Below are 25197 nucleotides of genomic sequence, written 5' to 3' on the forward strand. Positions count from 1 at the left end.
ATACCAATGATCCTTATCATCACGTGCTGCAATATCCTTGTAACTTTGCGGTACATCATCGACAAAGGATTCAGCATTCAGAATAAGAACTGCATAATCCTGTAAGTATCTTGGCAATCCTCTTTCTGGTAGAGTGTCTTATTGTTTCTTCTTCATTTACATGATCTTCAATTTCTTCTTCCTCTTCTTCAAGATCTGGTATAGAAATTCTTTGATTTTCATCAGACAATGATCTGGGTTCTTCTTTGTTCTTGTCTTCCTTTTTACTTGATCTGGATTCATGTACATGATCGGGAATCCAGTCTTCAATTGGTGTGCTCTCAAAGTTATATTTTTCCTCATAAAACACAACATTTCTTCCAGTGATTATTTTTCCTTCTTCAGGACACCACAGTCGATGACCATTAGGGCAATATCCAGTAAAGTAACACTTCAAGCACTTGCTGTCAAATTTACTCGGTATTATTTCCTTAGGTAACAGCAAATATGCTGCACAGCCAAAAACTCTTAACTTACTAAGGTTCTCATTGTACCATAAAGCAGCAGCTATTTCTAATCCAAGAACATTAAACACACATCTTGTTTCAACAAACTCTATTTCCAAACTAAACCAATGTTTACAAAAACCTGTTTACAAAAATCATCTGTCAACAAAAGATATTTAAACACAAATAAATCATATGACTAAAAGAACAGACTTAATACAACATCCCGCCTCAAGATGTCTACATCTTCATGAAGATCAGTACCGCCTCGGTATCTTGATGGAACTTCCGTAACGGATAACTGTGCCAGCGCGTGGACGATCGAGTGAGTTAGATGGACAATTAAGGACCGTAGATGAACAGTTTGAAAGAATACAATCTTCTCCGTAGTATGGTGCAGGAACTAAGAACTTCCGGTGTCGTCGAATGGTTCTCTTGTCAGTGTCCACAAGGTAGGAACGTGGTTCGTTCAATTTCCTCACTACTTTACCATGTCTACGTAGATCTGTGATCCATACCATGCTTCCAACTTCTAATTCACTTAAACCACTCGCTCCTATTAAAGACAGACAAGACTTTGACAAAAAAGATGTGTATTTAAATTGGACATTCTTACAAAATCATAATAATAATAAAACATGTGTTAGTTCAATTAAAATAAAGAAAGAAGGCAGGCATAAATTAAACTTGTTTTCATTTGGAGATATAGCCTCTGGATCGTTATTGAACATGATTAAATCTAAGGCTTACCTTACGATCCAATTTATGAATTTATGAATAAATTGGATCGTAAGGTAAGCCTTAGATTTAATCATAAATTAAACATATTAAAGAACACAAATCCATGTGTCAATATGAAACATATTACATCTTTTCCCCTCCAACGGTAAGGACTGCAAGTTTAGTCAGAGGCCGGCGATAAGTTCCTTTTGATGTTGTGATGTCTACTGTTCACACATTTTTTTGTCAAAGTCTTGTCTGTCTTTAATATTTTTTACGAATCTCTTATGTCAAACCGATCAACACAAACATAGCCCCACTCTCCTAGAACTGTAAAACACATTTATCATTGTTACATGTTACACAAGGCACTCTCTCTTCCTCAGACATATTAGAATCTCTCATGTCAAACTGATCAACACAAACATAGCCCCACTCTCCATGAACTGTACAACACAGTGATATTATTGTTATATGTTACAATTGACAGTTTCCCTTCCTCAAACATATTAAGCATCTCTCATGTTACACTGATTAACACAAACATAGCCCCACTCTCCTAGAACTGTACAAAACAGTGATATAATTGTTCTATGTTACAATTAATTGACACTCTCCCTTCCACAAACATATTAAGCATCTCTTATGTTAAACTGGTCAACACAAGCATAGCCCCACTCTCCTAGAACTGTACAACACAGTGATGTCATTGTTATATGTTACACAAGGCACTCTCCCTTCCACAAAGATATCGAGCATCCCTCATGTCAAACTGATCAACACAAACATAGCCGCACTCTCCTAGAACTGTACAACACAGTGATATCATTGTTATATGTTACAATTGACACTCTCCCATCCACAAAAATATTGAGCATCTCTCATGTCAAACTGATCATCACAAACATAGCCCCACTCTCCTAGAACTGTAGAACACAGTGATGTCATTGTTATATGTTACACAAGACACTCTCCCTTCCACAAAGATATCGAGCATCCCTCATGTCAAACTGATCATCGCAAAAATAGCCCCACTCTCCTAGAACTGTACAACACAGTGATGTCATTGTTATATGTTACACAAGACACTCTCCCTTCCACAAAGATATCGAGCATCCCTCATGTCAAACTGATCATCGCAAAAATAGCCCCACTCTCCTAGAACTGTACAACACAGTGATGTCATTGTTATATGTTACACAAGACACTCTCCCTTCCACAAACATATCGAGCATCCCTCATGTCGAACTGATCAACACAAACATAGCCGCGCTCTCCTAGAACTGTACAACACAGTGATGTCATTGTTATATGTTACACAAGACACTCTCCCTTCCACAAACATATCGAGCATCCCTCATGTCGAACTGATCAACACAAACATAGCCGCGCTCTCCTAGAACTGTACAACACAGTGATGTCATTGTTATATGTTACACAAGACACTCTCCCTTCCACAAACATATCGAGCATCCCTCATGTCAAACTGATCATCACAAACATAGCCGCACTCTCCTAGAACTGTACAACACAGTGATTTCATTGTTATATGTTACACAAGGCACTCTCCCTTCCTCAAACATATTCAGTATCTCTCATGTCAAACTGATCAACACAAACATAGCCCCACTCTCCTAGAACTGTACAACACAGTGATATCATTGTTATATGTTACACAAGGCACTCTCCCTTCCTCAAACATAATGTGCATCTCCTATGTTAAACTGATCAACACAAGAATAGCCCCAATCTCCTAGAACACATTCCCCCTTCCCCATGTCAGCCAACTACATCTTTCTTCCCTCACACTGTCATAAGCTGTGACTAAACAAACAATGACTTGATCTTAATATATGAGCTGTTACAAATGTAGCATTAATACACTGTAGTAACTGAATAGTATTATCTATATAATTAATACGCTACATGAAACTTTGTCAGTTGAACTCCTCCGCCATTTCTTAACCAATTTTATCCATTGTTGTCTCATTGGAAAGATCGTGTCGCGTAGATTTGCAAACTGGCCTTACATTTTTGAAAAAGTCCCCTGGGCTCTGCCCCAGTGGCTTTGAAAGTTCCCATGAAGAAACACAATTGTTTACATTTTGATCAGCTGTATAATTTAATTGCTGTTATTATTCAATTCAATTAAACACATTGGGTACATTTATTTACTATTTGAGTTTGTGTAAACATAACCTCCAAGACGGATCGTGTTAGTATGGTTGTATCTTAAATTTGTGTATTTATCGTTGTTTTGTGTCGCTATGACGGATCGTGTTAGCATGATGGTAACTTAAATTTGTGCATTTATCGTTGTTTTGTGTAGCAATAATTTGTTTATTTGTTGTTTTTTTCTTTTAAATGCCTCCGACGCGACTACAACGAAACATAGACAGGAGGCGTAATCGTGATAACGACCGCAGCTACAGAACAGGGGCGCGTAATAGACTTAACTCATCACAGTCAGCACCTGACCCTGGACAATCTCAACTATTATGGTTACAAATGCGCCCTAATCCCAAAACGACTTTTCGTTGTCAATTGGCCCTCTATCAATGACCTGTGTTGCCTGTACAGCGAGGCATTTTAAGAAGGAGAAAACCGGACGGATTGCTTTAGGTTTATCAATAACTAAGATAAACATGGCCTGAGTTATACGCCGGTAATCTTTAAGTTGACTCTTTTAAACTCATTGTAAATATGACTGTTATTCGTTTTGAAATAACTTCTGTAATACTTTGCAATTGCTCGAATTCGAGCAACATGTACACTAGTACATACTATTTCATTACTCTGTACAGAAAGTTTTGAGAGAAGAATTTTTGAAGAAAGTCAAAAGCTAGTACCGGTAATTAATATATGAGCTAGAGTTTCTGTGTTATTATCATAGTATCTTACTAATATTATAAATGTGAAAGTTTGTGTGTTTGTTTGTTTGTGTGTTTGAAGTTCAATCACGCATAAACCACTGGACGGATTGGGCTGAAATTTGGCATGATGATAGCTTACATTCCCGATTAACATATAGGCACATTCTTATCTCAAAAATCCTTTCGGGCTCCGCCCCAGTGGCTCTGAAATTCCCCATGTTAACCTTATGAGTATTCATATTTAAAGGGAATTAAAGAATTTAGTCAGCTGTTTCAACTAAAAAAGTTGGTTCTATGATATGGAAAAGCATTAAAAAGTTATAAGATTTACCAACAGGGTGCAGCACTATATTTTTTGCATTTATGAAAACAGCTACCTAATTTGAACTAAGCAGCAACAAAAAACCGTGATTCGCAATGAGAACTGTCAAAGTAGGATTGTTTACAGTTATGTTTATGTTTTTCATTTCATGAATAATTTGTGATATTTTGCGAATTGTTGATAATTTATTTTTCTCTATTGTTTAGGTGAAGTGGTAGAACATTATGGCTATGGTAGATGTGTAATACTATAGAATACTGTAAATTTAAAAAAGCAAATTTTATCAAACTGTGTCCTCCCTTATTGCAAACGCAAAGCTTGAGTATAACTGCAATAAGCATTTTATACTTATATTCCAACCCCGTACAAAGGACGGGTACTCTGCTAGTATTTCTATAATACATCTAAATATGCCTAACATTCCTGATAAGTTGATTATAAAAAGCTTCATAGATAATAAAAACCTTTCTATCAGAGAAGAAATATAATAGCTTTATATGTACTGAGCTATTCTGTATGTGTGTATGTTTGGATTTCCTCACTCATAAAAATTTAGTGTGCATCAAAAAAATTAACTTTTGACTCTCTTATAAAATATCTATTTCAGTGGTCTTGGAATTTTTTCAACTCTTTAACTGTCAAAACGCTATTGGAGAAAATGTTGTCAATCAATGAATGAATAATAAAAATATAGCTTACAACAATCCTATACATTTAATTTATTACTAGTTATTAAATTTTGCAATTTATAAACATTCCAATGGTGGATAATCTATGTTACTTTTTACTGAAGAATGTTAATCATTCAGCTAAGAAACTTACTCTTTATTTCAATCCGGCCTTCATTCTTTTTATTACTTCCACCCAGGCGTATTTCATAGCCTAGATTTGCTGCAGAACAATTTCTTTCATCAGATCGATCACCACAGTCATTTTTCCCATTGCAAGTCTGGAAGGGTAGTATATATTAAAAGCAAATAGTTCACCAGTTTTCATTTATTTACAGATCATAGAGATGTAATCGTGGGATTTGATAAATGCAAATAAATTTAGAAGTACATGCAGCTGTCAGGTTTTTTATCAAATGAAGTCTATATATTTATGTGTGAGAACAACAATTTAACTTTCAAGAAGACGTTACGGAGAAGAATATTCATCCTGATAATTTTATCCTTTCCTGTTTGAAGATGGAGTGCATTTACAAACAAATGCTTTTACACCAGGGGTACTTATGGTTTCATTTTTGAATATCAACTGGCCAAAATTAAATCATTCCTTAAAGAATTAAGTTCTGAAAATTTCTCTTTGATTAAACATTAACAGCAGATAATAAAAAATAGTATAAAAATCATCATTCTACACTATTTTCTAATCATAGATACAATCGATCATATATATTGTAGAAAATGTATAGAGATGATTTTAGTTACTTTTTAAAACTTTTCAATCTCACGGCACTATGACATATTTAATTTAACTTACAATTATTCTGACTGTCATAAATTGTTTAAAATTATCAAACAAGATGTCATTCTAGTATCAGAGGAGCGCCCAGATAGTATAATAACTATAGCCGTACAACATTACAGCCATATAATAGCTATAGACTACATGTACTTACAGATTGTTTAGGGATGCATTTTCCATTGGCACACTGGAACATGTTGGTACAATTGATGGATTCAGAGATCCGTTCGTAATACTCCCAGTCTGGTTGGTTAGTAGACAATTTCCCCGTCATCCCAATGTTGGCATCACTTAGTAGACACACCTGATCCTTCCCTCTATAAAAAAAAAAATACTAGAAACTAGAAAGTCTTGCTTTAACCGCCATTTTGTGCAGATATGTCCATTTGGGTTCGCCAGTTTGCCAACTCTCTATTTGAACTAATTGTTCAAGCGCACAAACAGACATAGCTTGTATTAGAGTATAGGTCATAGCATAGACAAATAGAACTAAAGGGGTAGCGGATTTCTACCCCCGGATATTTACCCCCATGAAAATATGCCTACGTCATTTTGACGTCACGAGGGGCGGGGCCTATACACGGTCAAGAAACAGCCCGCGACTGGAAATCTACCCCCGGACATCTACCCCCGGACATCTACCCCCAGACATCTACCCCCGGACATCTACCCCCAGACATCTACCCCCTGTGGTCAGCTCTGTCACGTATCGGCCAATATTCATTGTTGTAATTGATTTTATTGACTGTTTTATGTCAATCAACGGCTCTTCGGTTAGTAATTGCCCTCTAATATCTAGTATTACGCATGTGATATGTCATTGTCTTGTTTAATATTATCTATCTTCCTAATGAAATAGGCTGTAACAGCCCTTTTTCACCCGAACTATTTCACCGATTTTTATGATCAAGGTGTAATTTTAAATCTTAAGATCTAGCGCAACGCAAAATGGTAATTAAAACTATATTTCGATAAAGGGCTTCAAAAGTTTGGACCTTAAGCATTTGATTTATTTCTAGACAGGGATTTAAATGTTTGGCCAACTTTCACACACAGTAACAGCTAATGGCGCATGCATGAGCGCAGATCGTGAAATTTAATACATATCATTGAAGGAGGTTATTTTCTGATTACTAGAGGTAAAAATACAGTGCAATTAAATGTTGATAAAAAGCCTGCCACTGGTTGATCAATAAATTAATTAATTACTAGGTGAAACCCGTCAAAATCGACGGTTGCTTTAAAGGCTTACGATAATTCTTTTAACTGTGACAGAGTGAAATTATAAAAAAACGTGAGCGCATAGCATTGTTTAATGAGTAATAAATAAGTATAGAAACAATAATGACTATTGCGTTAGTTACAAAATATGGTTTATCATTCAATGAATAACATATTTCTTATACCGTCCGTCATATGTGTTATTGTGTTTGGATGTGTTGGATGTATGTCATCATCAAATCATATCATTTATTTGTCTTTTGGATTTTTACAAATCATTGACAAAGTCAACACATCAGCCTATGTATAGGCCTACGTCATATACATACATACTACACATCTACAATAGTATAGGATTAAGTATCTAGAGGATGTAAAAATTAAAATGATAAATTAACTTAACTTTTTTTTCTTTTACGCTATCTATTAATAAAACATAAAAACATTTGAGAGTTTAGTAAATTTCTTAAAATGAAGGGAAAAAAGAAAAAAAAATGAAATAATATTAATTAGGAATAGTTAAATTCCAACAACAGTAATTAAATACATACAAAAATTTGTTCAAGTTTTTTTTTTGTCAAGCAATTAAAGAAGTTAGACAAATTTTGTAAATCATTTAAGAAACTAAATTTTAAATACCTCTAAAAATCTCATGTAAAATACAATATAATAATATTAAAAGATAATAGTAATAACATAAATAATAATAATAAAATAAAATAAAACAAGTGTAAAGATTACATTACCGGTATGTTAAAATTTGATTTCACCAATTTTTAAAAAGTCATCTAATGTATAAAATGGGTTATCTAGTAACCAATTATAGAGTTTGTTTTTAAATTGATTTATTGAATATTTTCTAATCATAGGCTCAAAGATATTGTAAATTTTTAAAGATATCACCACATGGCTATCCAACGATTTAGTTAAGCGACAATATTGAATCACTGCTTTAGTTTTGTTTCGGGTATTATAATTATGAATTTTGTCTTTGAATTTTAATAGATGAGAGTTTTTTAATATATAAACTGCGATTTCAAAAATATATAAGTCTATGACGGTTAAAATCTGAAGCTGCCTAAAAAGTGGTTTGCAATGTTCCCTAAAATGTACTCCAGCCATAATTCTAATCACCTTCTTTTGGAGCAGTAAAATGTCCTGAATTCCTGAGCAGTTTCCCCACAGTATTAAACCGTATCGAATGATAGATTCAAAAAAGGAAAAGTACGCACTTCTGATGTAATTTTTAGGAATAATGTTTATAAGGCGTCTCATAAGATATATTATGTGTCTTAGTAGACAGGATATGAGCACAATGAACTTCTTCTGTAGATAAATAATTCGTTGGCTAAGAAAAATATAAGCCATATTAATAAATATCTCAATCCAAGCGCATTAAAATAGCCCTGGCCTGAACCTTTTTTGTAGTATGTAGGTAGTTTAATAACATTGAAATGCTCTATTGTGTTTTCAATAAGCTGAATGAATACATCAAAGTAACATCTCTAACAAGTCTGCAATAAATTGCAATTTGGCAGATTAATGACTATCTAAATCGTGCATATATTTCTTCATAAAAATTATTAAAAATTTAATCCAGTTGCTGTAAACCACTATTAATTTAAAAATATTACACGGCTCATATGGGCAACATGCCCTTCTGCACTTGTATTATTTTGTATTGTATTACACAATCGAAATCTTTTCCAATAATTGAAAACATGTATGAAAATAATCTTATGAACCTATGATGATCTGTCTTAGATATGACAAAATATTGGCAAAAGTGGTCAAAAATGCAGACACCAAGCCGTACAATAGATATAAGATAATTCAATAAGTAATAATTTTAATAGTTACCGTATGTAATATATTCCAATGATTTCGTAATGGAACGTTATACTGTATTGCAGAACATAAGATGATGCAGAACAAAATAAATTTTTAAATCAGAAAACTACATTGTAAATACTTCTTTTTGACAAACTCAGTAATTCTCTAAGTGTTGTTTAAAATGCAATTTTAATATTAACAGCTGTTTCATTAAAAGTAGTGAAAAATTATCCATATGACGATAATGTAAACAAATCTGGGAAGGGAACTTTTAAAGGTTTGCTTAAGGGTCAAACTTTTGAAGTCCTTTATCAAAATATCGTTTTAATTACCATTTTGCGTTGCGCTGGATCTTAAGATTTAAAATTACACCTCGATCATAAAAATCGGTGAAATAGTTCGGGTGAAAAAGGGCTGTTACAGCCTATTTCATTAGGAAGATAGATAATATCATAGATAAAACATAGCCCCTTAGTAGATTTCCCATCCTTATAGAACAGCTGAAGCCAATTTTATTGTTAGTTCTGTCCTTTTTTCTGTAGATGTCGTGTTTTGTTTACAATTTGTTTCTATTATTTTAGGTTTAGTTTCTCATTATTTGTGTCCCACTGTTTGGTTATATAACTAGAGGACAAGTTGTTGTTTATGATTATATAGTTTTATTTGGTTAAACGAGGTTTTAAATTATTGAAATAACAAGAAACAAATTGTAAACAAAACACGACATCTACAGAAAACTGGACAGAACTAACAATAAAATTGGCTTCAGCTGTTCCATAAGAATGGGAAATCTACTAAGGGACTATGTTTTATCTATGATAATATTAAACAAGACAATGACATATCACATGCGTAATACTAGATATTAGAGGGCAATTACTAACCGAAGAGCCGTTGATTTACATAAAACAGTCAATAAAATCAATTACAACAATGAATATTGGCCGATACGTGACAGAGCTGACCACGGGGGGTAGATGTCCGGGGGTAGATTTCCAGGGGTAGATGTCCGGGGGTAGATTTCCAGTCGCGGGCTGTTTTTTGACCGTGTATAGGCCCCGCCCCTCGTGACGTCAAAATGACGTAGGCGTTTTTTCATGGGGGTAAATATCCGGGGGTAGAAATCCGGCGACCCAAATTAAACTAGTGGCTTGTAGGGACATAAGTCCCTAAAAAGCTCAAATGGAAAAGAAATTATTGTAATATTTAAACAAACTCAGAATCAAATTATATATGTGTCAGGATCGATATCACAGTACAACATATCTTTTGTGTAAAAAAAAACAAAAACAGTTTGTTATTTGTCTTTGTTTGCTTTTGTTGATGTTATTTTCATTAAAGAATTTTAATGATTCCAGAGGTTTAACTGCTAGAGAATAAATATTGGTTTATTAAGGTAGCTTTGGTTTTTTGGTTAATGCTGATAAAAAGGCTTCCACGATTGAAATACAGTATTGGAAATTGTCTTCGTCAAATAAGAAAAGGCAAAAAATGGTGTGTTGACATAAACTTAGTTCTTGGTCAAAACCGCTAAATTAGCATCCCTACCCTACCCAGTTATTATTTCTAAGTCTAAGCTCATTTTGTAAAGGTTTAAAACAAAATTAGTCTTAAGTAAAGGCATCCCATTGACAGAACTTAACCCTAAATTTGTTTCTGATGAAGATTAAAAAACCACTATTATTTGCCTAGTGTAAGTATATGTGGTGGTAATCCTCCTTAAGGTGCGATTAATTTACATATTCTACCAAAAAAGTGGCCTAATCAACGTTTAATTACTAACTATTTTGCAACTACAAACTATTTTGCGACTGATTAGGGTACCATTACCCAGTTATCGAAACTAATCACGACATAAATAGTTTTTGTTAGTTTTAAGAAACGGAAATTAGGTTAGCTCTATGTTCTACTGTTATAGGTGCTTTCTTTTCTACCGTGCATGCTAGGAGGTCCGTGAAGTTGGCGTACCCATATTAGCGTATCCACTTTTGATCATACCAATCGTTAGTTCATCGTTAGTTCTCGATAGTTCCCAAATTTTTTCGTTAGTTCTCAAAAAAAAAAAAAGTTATAGCCGATTATAAGTGGGTACGCTAATTTCACACTTCCGGGTTCTAGCACGCGCCGTTTTCTGAGGAGAAATGTTTACATCTATATACCAATCGTTAGTTCTTCGTTAGTCCTCGATAGTTCCCAAATTTGTTCGTTAGTTCTCAAAAAATAAAAAAGTTATGAGGCATACAAAGTGGGTACAACTTCACAATTGTACAATTTCCAGCGGGAACAGTTTTTTTACTATAAATGCCTATATCTATATACCAATCGTTAGTTCTTCGTTAGTTCTCGATAGTTCTCCAAAATTAACGTTAGTTCTCAAAAAAAAAAAAAGTTACGAAGCATAAAAAGTGGGTACGCCAACTTCACAGTTATAGAATTTCCAGCGGGCACAGTTTTTTTACTATAAATGCCTATATCTATATACCAATCGTTAGTTCTTCGTTAGTTCTCGATAGTTCTCCAATATTTACGTTAGGTCTCAAAAAATAAAAAAGTTAAGAGGCATACAAAGTGGGTACGCACACTTCACAATTATAGAATTTCCAGCGGGCACATTTTTTTTACTATAAATACCTATATCTATATACCAATCGTTAGTTTGTCGTTAGTTCTCGATAGTTCTCCAATTTTTTCGTTAGTTCTCAAAAAATAAAAAAGTTATGAGGCATACAAAGTGGGTACGCTAACTTCACAATTGTACAATTTCCAGCGGGAACAGTTTTTTTTACTATAAATGCCTATATCTATATACCAATCGTTAGTTCTCGATAGTTCTCCAATATTTACGTTAGTTCTCAAAAAATAAAAAAGTTACGAGGCATACAAAGTGGGAACGCTAACTTCACAACTATACAATTTCCAGCGGGCACCGTTTTCTGACTATAAATGCTTATATCTATAGACCAATCGTTAGTTCTTCGTTAGTTCTCGATAGTTATCCAATATTTACGTTAGTTCTCAAAAAATAAAAAAGCTACGAGGCATACAAAGTGGGTACGCTAACTTCACAATTATAGAATATCCAGCGGGCACCGTTTTATGACTATAAATGCTTATATCTATATGCCAATTGTTAGTTCTTCGTTAGTTCTCGATAGTTCTCCAATATTTGCGTTAGTTCTCAAAAAATGAAAAAGTTACGAAGCATAAAAAGTGGGTACGCCAACTTCACAATTATAGAATTTCCAGCGGGCACAGTTTTCTAAATAAAAATGCTTATATTTATATACCAAACGTTAGTTCTCGATAGTTCTCCAATATTTACGTTAGTTCTCAAAAAAAAGAAAAAGTTACGAAGCATAAAAAGTGGGTACGCCAACTTCACAATTATAGAATTTCCAGCGGGCACAGTTTTTTTTAAATAAAAATGCTTAAATAAATAAATAAATAAATAAATAAATAAATAAATAAATAAATAAATAAATAAATAAATAATTCTTTATTGTCACATAACGTTTTAAATCTTAGCATAGCTAAAAAACAGATGACATTGTCAAGATTAAAAACTAACCTAAAATATACAATAATATGTCTTATGCACTAAAATACCCTTAAACAAGATGTAAAAATTTGCTGATCAATAAAATAAAAAAGTGAATTTCTTTGAATAGTAAGAATAAGACATATAAGAAACTTTATACAAAATAACGTCATATTGTTTCATTGGTTTCATTTAGGTATTCATTTATACTGTAATATGTTTTACTAGTCAGAAAATCAGCAAGGCTGCTTTTAAAAGATTTATTATGAATTAAACTTTTTAGAGTTGTGGGTAGGTTATTAAAAAGCTTTTTCCCCATATATTTAGGAGTTTTTTCTACCAGCTTCAAACGGTGTCTCGGGTATTGAAAATTATTCTTAAATCGGGTGTTATAAATGTGGTCAAAGTTTTCACTAATATAGTCATCAAAATTTGACTGCACCGCTAACAATGTTTTGTAAATTATTAAATTTGGAATGGTCATAATATTCAATTTTCTAAAAACTGTCTTGCATGAAGATTTCCATGGTAAAAAGGTCATGATTCTTATAATTTTCTTTTGAATTTTAAAAACTCTTTCAATTTCAGAGGAAAATCCCCAAAATTCAATTCCATATTGTGCTATTGAGTAAAAGTATGCATAATATAGCATGATAGAAGTTTTTAAATCTATGGAATTTCTTAAGCACAATATTTGAAAACAGGCTGAATTTAATTTACCAATTACTGACTGAATGCACTTACTCCAGGTCAAATGTTTATCAATATACAGCCCTAAAAATTTTACATTATCATCAGTTGGTTGGGATTGATCAATGATTGCAACTGATTGAGGTGTACAAAATCTTACAAATTTGGTTTTCTCCTCATTCATTTTCAAACCATTGATCTCAAACCACTTTCCCAATTCAGTTAGACTTTCTTCAATTTTATGTTTTAATTCATCATTGTTTTTTGTTTTCACTACTGCTGTAGTATCATCTGCATAGAGTATTAGATTATTTGTGACATTTTTTGGAAGATCATTAATATATATGAGAAACAGAAGTGGCCCCAAAATCGAACCTTGAGGCACACCCTTTTTAATTTTTTGCCATTTTGATTTTGCTTTTAAATTATCCTTACAAATTACTGTTCTCTGATGGCGATTATTTAGGTATGATTTTAACCATGATACTGAATTTACAGAAAAGGGATATAATTCTAGTTTTTTAATGAGTATATCATGATTGACACAGTCAAACGCCTTGGATAAGTCACAAAACACACCCATTGTGCTATGTGACCCATCCAAGGCCCATGACACCTCCTCAACCAAGTCTGAGAGCGCTCTCATGGTACCTAAACCCTTTCTAAACCCAAACTGCTTGTTAGAAAAAATATTGTGGGTTTCCAGAAATGAAGATATTTGATAAGAAGCACATTTTTCAAAAACTTTTGAGAATGCTGGTAAAAGTGAAACTGGACGATAATTGTCTGGATTTTGCCTCTCTCCATTTTTGAAAAGCGGTTTTAGTTCAGCATATTTTAAGTGTTCAGGAAAAATACTGTTGAGGAATGATTGGTTTATAATGATAGAGAGTGGTTCTGCAATGAATTTAGAAGCAATTTTGACCAAATTTAGTGGTATTTCGTCCCAGCCTGACGACTTCTTGTTCTTGAAAGATTTAATAATTTTAATAACATCCTTCATGTCTATAAATTGAAAGTCAAATTTTGTGGTCTGCTTTTGATCTATTGATTTTATTGTAAGTTGTACTGCCTCACTTTCAGAAGAGGAAAATCCAATTTGATTTGTTATATTTATAAATTTGTTATTAAAATATTCTGCAATTTCCTTTGAATTTGTCATGGATTTGTCCGCCACCTTGATATTGGGAAAGGTAGTCTGACTCTTTCCCAAACCTAATTCAGTTTTGATAATAGCCCAAGCAGCCTTACTTTTATTTTCTGAGTCTTCAATAAATTTAGCATTACATGATTTCTTTGATTTATTACACACTTGCCTAAAAATCTTTCTGTACTCTTTAACATAGTTAATGAAGTCAATATTATTTGACTCTTTAGCCAGTCTGCTAAGTTCTCTTTTTCTTATACTAGATATTTTAATACCTTTAGTAATCCAAAGTTTCTTTTTGTTTAAGTTTGTGTGACTATAAAACTTGAGAGGAAATGCTTCCTCAAACTTGTTCTGGAAATTTTGAAAAAAATTTGAACAGTTAATTTCAAAACAGTTGTTAACAGATACTTCCCACTTGGTAGCTTGTATACTATTTAAAAATATATCAATATTTCTTTTTGAAAATATTCTTTTCTTACATTTTTTATTCCTACTTTTTTTATATGACTTATCCATCTTACTTGAAATATTCATAAATAAGGCCCTATGGTCCGAGAGACCCAACTCTAAATTCATTGTAACTGGCGATTGAGATTTTATTTCAGATGTCAAGATGTTATCGATACATGACTTAGATGAATTTGTAATTCTGGTAGGTTCGTAAAAATTGCATTTAAATCCATACTGTTTTAACAAAGAAATAAAGTCCGATTTTTGTCTAGTTTGGCTACAGTCTTGTAAAATATCTACATTGAAATCTCCTGTAATATAGATATCATTTGTTTTTGTAGCTTTTGATAAAATTTGCAATAAACTCTCTAATTTGTAAAGAAAAATTTTAAAATTTGCAACATTTGGTGTTCTATAAACAGAAACTACAATAATATTTAAACTTTCAATTTCAATACAAGAAACTTCAAAGACCGATTCTTCATTAAAAACGCACAAATCATTCCTTATCCTGTATTTCAAATTTGAACTTATCATTATGCAAGAACCCCCATGGGTCCCCTCTTCCCTACAATAAAAATGAGCCAGCGTGTAGTTTGTAAAACTATTTAGAATGCCAATATTATCATTTCCAAGCCAATGTTCATTTAAACAAATAATTGAAATGTTTGAATTTTCTAAAATTAATTCCAGTTCATTTTTTTTATTAATTATCCCTCCTTCAATGTTTAAATGCATTAGCCACACAAAATTTTTGTTACACTTATAATTTTTACAAACAGGCCAGGGGTCGATTTGGTTATGACTGGAAGTATCTGTGTTAGAATTATGATAGGTGTTACATATACACGACTCCTTAATTTCTATTGCTAAGTTAAATCTATTGTTGGACCTATTGTAATGTTTTTTTGTTGTGGATATGTTACTGATGGAGTAGGAGAGCAGATGTCGGAAAGAGCTACACTTGTGGCAATGTCAGTGGCTGTAGATTCTTCTAGATTGTGTTCTTGTGATGCTTGATGAAGCCTTGCATTATAATTATGCTCCGTGAACAATTCATCAAGACGCCTCAAAAGCTCAGTGTGTGAAAGTCCCCTTCTTAGCACTTTGTTTGATTTTTCTTCATTTAATAATATGTATATGGTAGCTTTTGTTGAGTTTTGAAATTTCAATATGTTTTTGGCAAAATGATCTGGCTGGATTAGATCCCTAATACACCTCATAGGTGAGCATATCAAGGTCTTCAGGTTCTTTGTTTTGAAATCATTTGTGAGTTCTTCAAACGCCTTGTCATAATCATCTGGTGTTGGCTTCCCCCAGTAGGCTGGCTTAGTCACAAGACTGTAGACTGCAGCTCCATTCAACGGTGTTTGACAAGTTAAATTGTTGCCAACAAAGTCTGTCATTTGTGGTCTGCCAAATTTCTGCATCTATCACATTTATAGAATTTTTACCTGACTTCTTTGTTAAAATAGACTTCATGGATTTCTTTTCATTGCCGTTTTGTGTAAGTAGAGATATTGTTTTAGCAATGTTTATTTTTCCTTTTTTATTGAAGTGCAGACCGTGATTGGTATAGTAATGACGGGGCAGTACATGTAAAGGTAGTAGTTTTAATTTTTCTTGATCAATGGCAAGTTTCTCAATATCGGCATTGGCTTTACTAATCTTAAGGTCCAGGTTGGGTTTGTCGTGACGCATTGGAATTGTGGCTAAAATGAGGTTTGTGTGGTCGGTATGACTGATAAGCCTATGAATATCATCCATGAGTCGTTTATTACTTGTAGTTTCAACATTGTTTGTGCCCGCAATAACTAGGAGGTGATCTTTTTTACTCAAATCTTTGCTCAAATCCTTGACTTCTTGTATTACCTGGTCAAACTTTGCTCCTGATCTGACAAATGAACACACATTTAAAGGGCTTCTTTCTTCAATTAGAGAACTTAAGTTTTTACCGTGGCTGTCTGACAATATTACAAGTTTTCTGCGTAATACAGAAGTGTTTTTTTCTTGATTTACAGCAATATTTCTTGTGTTGGATTTCTGGTTACTATTGATTTTGCTATTCATGTTTAGTGTAGGTGAATTTGAATCAGAGGTTTTCGGTGATATAATTAAACTATCCTGTGAGAGAACTTCATACCTGTTATGACACACAACATTGTCAGTGTTAGTTCTAACCTGAGAATAGCTGGGTGTTGTTACAGTATGCCAAGCCGGGTGATTTATTGTTGATGAAGGCTTTAGTGGTGGAAAGCAATGGATACAGTTTTGTTTAGCTTGTTTTAGTTCACTTAGCTCTTCTAGTAAAGATTGATTGTCATTTTTGATAAGTTCTATTGTTAGCTGAAGGTTTTTATTTTCGTTTTTTAACTCATCTAACTCCTTTTTGAGAATCCGGGTATGAAAGTCTTCATATTGGGGTTTGGCAGGGGCGTTGGTTTCGCTTGTTGAAGGGCTGTTAGAATTTAAAACAGAATGAGGTGTACTAATCACATTTGTTATAGATGATTGGTACTCATCACTAGGGAGTGATTCATTTACTGCGGTATTGGGGGTTGAACATTTTACAGTAGCATTTTTTGTGTTATTTTTCTTGATAGAATATTTCGTATGTTTTGGCATAATAGGGCTTACTGTTTTATTTAAATCTTTATGACTAGCCCAGCTATTTGCTATTTCAGACAAAGCTAGTCCATACAGCTCTTTATGTTTCAACGCTACCGATTCTATGGGATATTTTAGTTTGTTTTCATTGTATGAGCATAAATCATTTTTGTTAAGTTTAGCAATCTCATTAGTAGCAAAGAACTTAACTTCATACTTGATGACATGTTTGTAGGATTCCTTATCAACATTTAAGATTTGGGCAGGCCAATAAGGGTATCCTTTCACCTTCCCAAAAATCAGATCATTAATATGAAAATTCATTTATACAGTGAGAATCAAATTTCATTAATTTACTAGATAAATTGATATAAAGATAAATAATAAAATATCCTGTAGTTTTATTTCCAACAGCAGCTTAACATTTGTACAGTTGTCCTTTGAGCAAATTAAGCACCAGAAAATTAGTGCCAAATTAATGTATAAGCTCTTACTATGATATCTTAGAGCAGGAAAAATAGTAATTAATAGTTATCAGTGACTGGAATAAGGCACCTTTGGAATAAGGTAGCCTTTGACCTTGCCCTAGGCTGAATCAGTTTGGGTCATTCAGTTGTGATAAGACCCTGGCAGGATAATGTGCACCTCACTGTTTTCCCAGTTTAACATTGATGTTGTTAAATGTATTATTATTTATTAGTGTTTATTAATCACTGTAAAAAATAAGGTAAGTTTCTTCTTTCAAATCAACACATGTAGGCAAATTTGTATTACTCACCAGATATTATTATATCAATATTTTACTTCCCAATAGTTATAGTTTTTTTCAAAATGCTTAGTTATTGTCTTTTGTTTTCAAATTTCAACTCCATAAATTGAGAAACATTACAAAAAAGTATTAAATAATTCACAGATAGAGGTTAACTTTGGTCCAGTTCTTTAAGTTGATAAGTTGAAGATGCTGAAAATTAGGTTCTTAAAATTTGTATATTCAGAATATTTTCTAGACTTATATATGCAATAACCTTTACTCAAAAATCATTAAAAGTTTGAAAAAACCACTTAAAATCACTTAAATATATAAGAGGTAAAAAAGTTTAAACTTGAGCTTGTCTGTTCATCTTGTCTATTCATTTTATACTCTATATACCAATCGTTAGTTCTTTGTTAGTTCTCGATAGTTCTCCAATATTTACGTTAGCTTAAAAAAAAAATAAAAAAGTTACGAGGCATACAAAGTGAGTACGCTGACTTCAAAATTATAAAATTTCCAGCGGGCACCGTTTTCCGACTAAAAACGCTTAAATCTATATACCAATTTTTAGTTCCATGCATTGTAATTTGATTCATCTTCACACAATGAAAATCAAAGTAACGCTGGCATTAGAATAACTATCACATTATGATTCTCTCGAAGAGAAAGGATTGCTTATCAGTTCCAGGATAGCGCTTATCTGTGATATCCTCAATAGTAGTTGCAGGTGTCACTCGGTTAGATTATTTTTTAGGAGTGATAATTTGATTACGTTATCAAAATGATTAACAGTTGAATATGTTCAGTTAATTAGAACATCCAAAAAAGACAACGCTTCCAAAAATTGGTTTTAGATAAGCAATGAAATCATATTTATACCTACTTAGTTGTGTGAAAAAGTGCATTTTATAAAAAGTCCATCATGGAAACAAAATAAACTATCCATCAAAATGAAAACCAGAGTCTGCTAAGTAAAATGGTATAAAGTAATTTATAAGCAGTGATTATTTGAATTGGATTAAGCAGATAAAATATGTACGATCAAAGAACTTCTGTTTGGTTAATTAAACTAATCGTTTGTATTGTTTGTATTTGTTTGTGTTCGGTATTAGTATTATAAAATTACATCATTAAACGTAACACGTTACGAGTGACAGTTGCACGGATCGAGACTGGAAGGTCATACGGACTTGAACAAAGTGGAGACTGGAGTAGTGGATGGAATAAATGTGTACAACACATTACTAGCATGGCGTATTGGGTATGGCGGGGTCGAGACAATATTTATTTAGTTGTATAGTAGTATACTGTAAGCATTTTTCGTTGAATGAAGGTGCGCGCTGGAAATCAGAAGCATTAAATAAGTTTATCTATTGATTATTGGCTATACGTATATTTATTTAATTTTTTTAGAACTAACAAAATAAAAGAGTGAGCCCATCTTACGATTAATATTAAGATATAGGCACTTTTAGTCAGACAAGGGTGCACGCTAGGAATGATTTGGGTTTGAGGTTGGCATAACCACGTTTAAGACCTTATTGCCTTTTTATTTTTTAAGAACTAGTAATAATATTGGGGAACTAACACGACATAACGAAGAACTAAAAATTGGTAAATAGATATAAGCGTTTTTAGTCAGAAAACGGTGCCCGCAGGAAATTTTATAAATTTGAAGTCAGCGTACTCACTTTGTACGCCTCGTAACTTTTTTATTTTTTTGAGAACTAACGTAAATATTACAGAACTATCGAGAACTAACGAAGACCTAACGATTGGTATATAGATATAGGCATTTATAGTCAGAAAAAGGTGCCCGCTGGAAATTGTATAATTGTGAAATTAGCGAACCCTCTTTGTATGCCTCGTAACTTTTTTATTTTTTGAGAACTAACGTAAATATTGGAGAACTATCGAGAACTAACGAAGAACTAACGATTGGTATATAGATACAGGCATTAATAGTCAGTAAACAGTGCCCGCTGGAAATTCTATAGTTGTGAAGTTGGCGTACCCACTTTTTATGCTTCGTAACTTTTATTTTTTGAGAACTAACGTAAATATTGGAGAACTATCGAGAACTAACGAAGAACTAACGATTGGTGTATAGATATAAGCATTTTAGTCAGTAAACAGTGCCCGCTGGAAATTCTATAGTTGTGTAGTTGGCGTACCCACTTTTTATGCTTCGTAACTTTTTATTTTTTGAGAACTAACGTAAATATTGGAGAACTATCGAGAACTAACGAAGAACTAACGATTGGTGTATAGATATAGCCTAAGCATTTATAGTCAGAAAACGGTGCCTGCTGGAAATTGTATAGTTGTGAAGTTAGCGTACCCACTTTGTATGCCTCTTAACTTTCTTATTTTTTGAGAACTAACGTTAATATTGGAGAACTATCGAGAACTAACGAAGAACTAACGATTGGTATATAGATATAGGCATTTATAGTAAAAAAACTGTGCCCGCTGGAAATTCTATAATTGTGAAGTTGGCGTACCCACTTTGTATGCCTCTTAACTTTTTATTTTTTGAGAACTAACGTAAATATTGGAGAACTATCGAGAACTAACGAAGAACTAACGATTGGTATATAGATATAGTCATTTATAGTAAAAAAACTGTGTCCGCTGGAAATTCTAAAACTGTGAAGTTGGCGTACCCACTTTTTATGCTTCGTAACTTTTTTATTTTTTGAGAACTAACGTTAATTTTGGAGAACTATCGAGAACTAACGAAGAACTAACGATTGGTATATAGATATAGGCATTTATAGTAAAAAAACTGTTCCCGCTGGAAATTGTACAATTGTGAAGTTAGCGTACCCACTTTGTATGCCTCATAACTTTTTTATTTTTTGAGAACTAACGAAAAAATTTGGGAACTATCGAGGACTAACGAAGAACTAACGATTGGTATATAGATGTAAACATTTCTCCTCAGAAAACGGCGCGTGCTAGAACCCGGAAGTGTGAAGTTAGCGTACCCACTTATAATCGGCTATAACTTTTTTATTTTTTGAGAACTAACGAAAAAATTTGGGAACTATCGAGAACTAACGATGAACTAACGATGAACTAACGATTGGTATGATCAAAAGTGGATACGCTAATATGGGTACGCCAACTTCACGGACCTCATGCTAGGCTATGTTATTTGAACCTTTTTTGCTTGGAGCAATTAACAAAGTACTTAAGTACTTAAATACCTGTACGAACCTACTTCATCTTAATTCCCAAATTGTTTTCTAAGAGATTGTTTTCTAGAGAAGTTGAGGTTATTTCACTTCTACAAAATATTGATTAAACACTACAATAAATCTCAAATATAAATGTTAGTAAATTTACAAAAAAGTGTGGAATAACAATTTATTTCAACTTTGACATAACTTAAAGTCTTGATTATTAAGGGTACCGTTATCCCTTTATATAGTTGGTTTTATATAGTATACATTACATTGCAGAATTGACTGGCAAATGAGTAATCCAAATGTAAGCTTACTTGCTTAATGATAAATCACGATCAGCTGTATTGGAGTAAACAAAAATCAGCAGTAAATGCCTTCTAATGCTATTCTTATGGAGAACATTTTACGTTATATCTAATTTTGTGTTAAGATTTTGTGAATTTCACTATTTTTCCCGCTGTCACGGGATCAATACCTTTAATTTGAGCCCTCTCCCGTCGTTCTACGACTTCCCAGTCGCCCACAATTTTGACGCAAAGAATCGGCTTACGTAATTAATATATTGATATAGACCGTCAGCAGTGCTGCGGTTAGCATAAGTTCTGGCGTCCACCACTGCAAGCGCCGTGTGTACTTACGTATCTCGTGCGCCTCAACTACACGGCGTTGAGAGCTAACCACAGCACTGCTGATGGTCTATATTTAATTCTATTTGTCATAAGTTTTAAAATCTTAGAACAAATGGTATAGGATAACATTTAAAATATCTATTGACTTATGACGGTATATTTATCATTTTTAGCAAACCTATAGTTGAACCACCACGGCCACCTTTAACTCCAGGCCGCAGCCTTAGAATTGGCAATGTTGCAAGTAGTGTTGAAATAGCTGTGTTGTTTGGAGCCAGCTAATAGTATTAATTTGTGTATTTTTTTAGAATACAAATGCTTGGTTACTGATGGGCTATGAAAATATTGATTCCACTTTAAATGTACAGAAATAGATTTTCAATTTATATTGGTTTGGTTCTCATATGTTTTATTTTCAATCTTACTAATATTATAAATGTGAAAGTTTGTGTGTTTGTTTGAAGTTCAATTACGCTTTAACCACTGGACGGATTGGGCTGAAATTTAGCATGATGATAGCTCACATTCCTGATTAACATATAGGCATTCTTATCTCAAAAATCCTTCCGGGCTGCGCCCCAGTGGCTCTGTAGCTCTCCATGTTAACCTTATGAGTATTCATATTTAACTAGCTATTACCTACGGGCTTCACCCCGTTTGACTTCATAGGTATTAATAAAACTATTGATTGGTTAAGTTAAGCTGAAATCTACAAAACAGAATACAAACAAATGATCACACCTGATTTTAGTAAGGTAATAAATGGAAAGAATAACATACAAATAAGTACATCTGAGGTATTTTTAACATTAGGTATATGGAAAGTTCTCTTTAGAAAGCAATTACGACCTTAAGGGCAATTTATGAAATAATGGATAGTTTTGCGCATGGTTTCTCATCATGACGAACATTTTAAGTATACTAGGTGAAACCCGTCGAAATCGACGGTTACTTTCAAGGCTTACGTTAATTTATCTAACTGCGATAAATTGGGTGAAATATACATATTTTGAGCATCTAGCATTGTTTAAAGAGTAATAAGTGTAAAAACAATAATGATATTAATTGCGTTAGTTGCCAAATTAGGTTGATCATTCAATGAATAAAATATTCCCCATACCGTACGTCATCGGAGTTATTATTAGTATGTTATATGGTATATCTTCCTTTAGAAGAACGTTTAAATAGTATTAAAATCGTATTGATGGATCTTTTGTAGTTAAACACTTTCGTGATTTCATCAGTGCAATATGATTTTATTTAAAAAGAAAATATTTTTTTAGGAAGACATATTCTAACTTCAAAGGGAGGTATAACTTTAAAGGGAGGGAGGTTCATATCGTACTTCTGTGCCAATGAATGAACCCTCTATCATAGTTTTGAGAAATTATTGATTGTGGGGTTACTGTTAAAGCTGGAGTTCCCTGACATGGGGATGCCAGTTTAGTTGTCTCAGCCTTATCAATAACATAAAGTTGTCAATATAATCTCTCTACGGAATGTTAGGTGTAGTGGAATACTTGAAGTAAAGTTGGCTTTTATTCTTGTACTGTTAGAGGCCTCCTTGTTTATATGGTCGTGCGGCTTCATAGGCAACAAATAATGCAAATGACATAGCAATGGGACATTTCCAAAAAGCAAAAATACTGTAAATTGGCTGTTACGTATATATTGACATTTACATATTGTTAATCAACGTATCTTATAAAGGATTATGTGATCTAGTTTAACAGGAATATGACCTTTCTGACATGACAGTAGCTGCTTAAATAGTGTTTTCTCTTTGTAACATCTTTTACAGCCAAAATGTTGTGTTATTTTTTAATAATGTTACCAAACCAGTGCATTTATTTATGACGTAGGTTACACGTAGGTTACGTAGGTTACGTAGGTTAAACTTCATAATTTAAATGAATAATACACAAATTAATGAGCTGGGATCACCTGTCTGCCATGTTGTCTTATGGGACGTCTGGTGCTAAACAACACTACTTGCTTGCCAATTCTACCAGGCAAGCCTGGAGTTAAAGGTGGCCATGACCACCTCATAGTGCAATGAGTGCGCCAAAGTCCATAATATAGGCAGGTGCAAATAATTTCAAGATGGGTACCATTTTAGACAAAGTTTCTATGTTTGGATTTTATTAGACATGATAAGAGCAGATATTTCTACATAAATATTTTATATGTGTAGAATAATATGATGAAATGTAGGCAAAAGAGATGAAAAAGGCAGACACCAACCCGTACAATAGATATAAGGTAGTTCAATAAGAAATAATTTAAGAATTGCTGTGATAAAAGGATTTTCCACTGATTTCGTAATGGAACGTTATACTGCAAAACATGACATGATAAACGAGAAAATCTATTTTAAAATCAGAAAATAATATTGCAAATACTTATTTGGTAGAATTCAGTAACTCCCAATAAATGTGTGTTGTTTGAAATACAATTTAAAAATGAACAGCTTTTTCATTAAAAAGTATTATTCACACGGCCAAAATGTAAACAACTCTGTGGAGGGATCTTTAAAGGCTTCTGGGGCAGAGTCCTAAGGGATTTTGATTAGTTTTTCTTTTGATAACTCATCTACAGACTAAGACCTTTCTTTGGACACCTCCATCAAGTTTCTACGCCCAGCTGTTCTCTCAAATTAGTGGGGACAAAGTTTCCTATTAAATATTTTGATTTCCCCATGTTAATCTTATGGGAGAAACTCACACTTTGATGGCCTGTGGGGCAAAGCCCGAGGACTTTTATTGCAGGAATTGGTGAAAGGGGGCGTCTTCATAAAAAATACTTTATTTTGGCACTTCGTTTGTAAAAATCCGTCCATTATTATCGGAGGAGTAGGGTTTCGTAGAAATCACCTTCACGTATTATACAGACTGTCCCAAAAGTCCCGGACCGGTTTAATATTTTCTAAACGACAACCGATAAATCAATAAGATTTGGTACATCAACACCACACCTAAAAATCTACTTTTTTAAGGAAATATCAATTTTCTGTCACATCATGGGGACGTCCCCGCAAGGAGTCAGAAGGAAATCTTAAATAGAAGCATAGGTTGACATGTACATCAAATTAAAGGTCTTTACTAGCAGAATATAATGCTGCAAATTTGAACTCAAACGGACAACCAAGTCAAGAATTACAGTGGTTCAAAGATCCATTTAATTTGCAATTGGGGGCACAGCCCTAGGAATCGGAAAAGATTTTTTAATGTAAGCATAGGTCGATATGCACACCAAATTAAAGGTCTT

At 33.2% G+C, this 25197-nt stretch overlaps 1 protein-coding gene across 1 annotated transcript in view; it reads right to left on the reverse strand.

The window, feature by feature from the left end:
* Positions 1-25197, reverse strand: part of LOC128983454 (uncharacterized) — a 122786-nt gene that overhangs the window by 50053 nt on the left and 47536 nt on the right. Inside the window, exons 14-15 of the mRNA XM_054402751.1 lie at positions 6022-6184; positions 5223-5349 (exon numbers count right to left, since the gene is read on the reverse strand). Coding sequence (XP_054258726.1) covers positions 5223-5349; positions 6022-6184 — 290 coding nt within the window. The remainder of the gene's footprint in view (positions 1-5222; positions 5350-6021; positions 6185-25197) is intronic.

Source organism: Macrosteles quadrilineatus, unplaced genomic scaffold, assembly GCF_028750875.1.
Source record: "Macrosteles quadrilineatus isolate MER2022 unplaced genomic scaffold, UCM_ALF_1.0 Scaffold_1__1_contigs__length_201487025, whole genome shotgun sequence".
NCBI lineage: Eukaryota > Metazoa > Arthropoda > Insecta > Hemiptera > Cicadellidae > Macrosteles > Macrosteles quadrilineatus.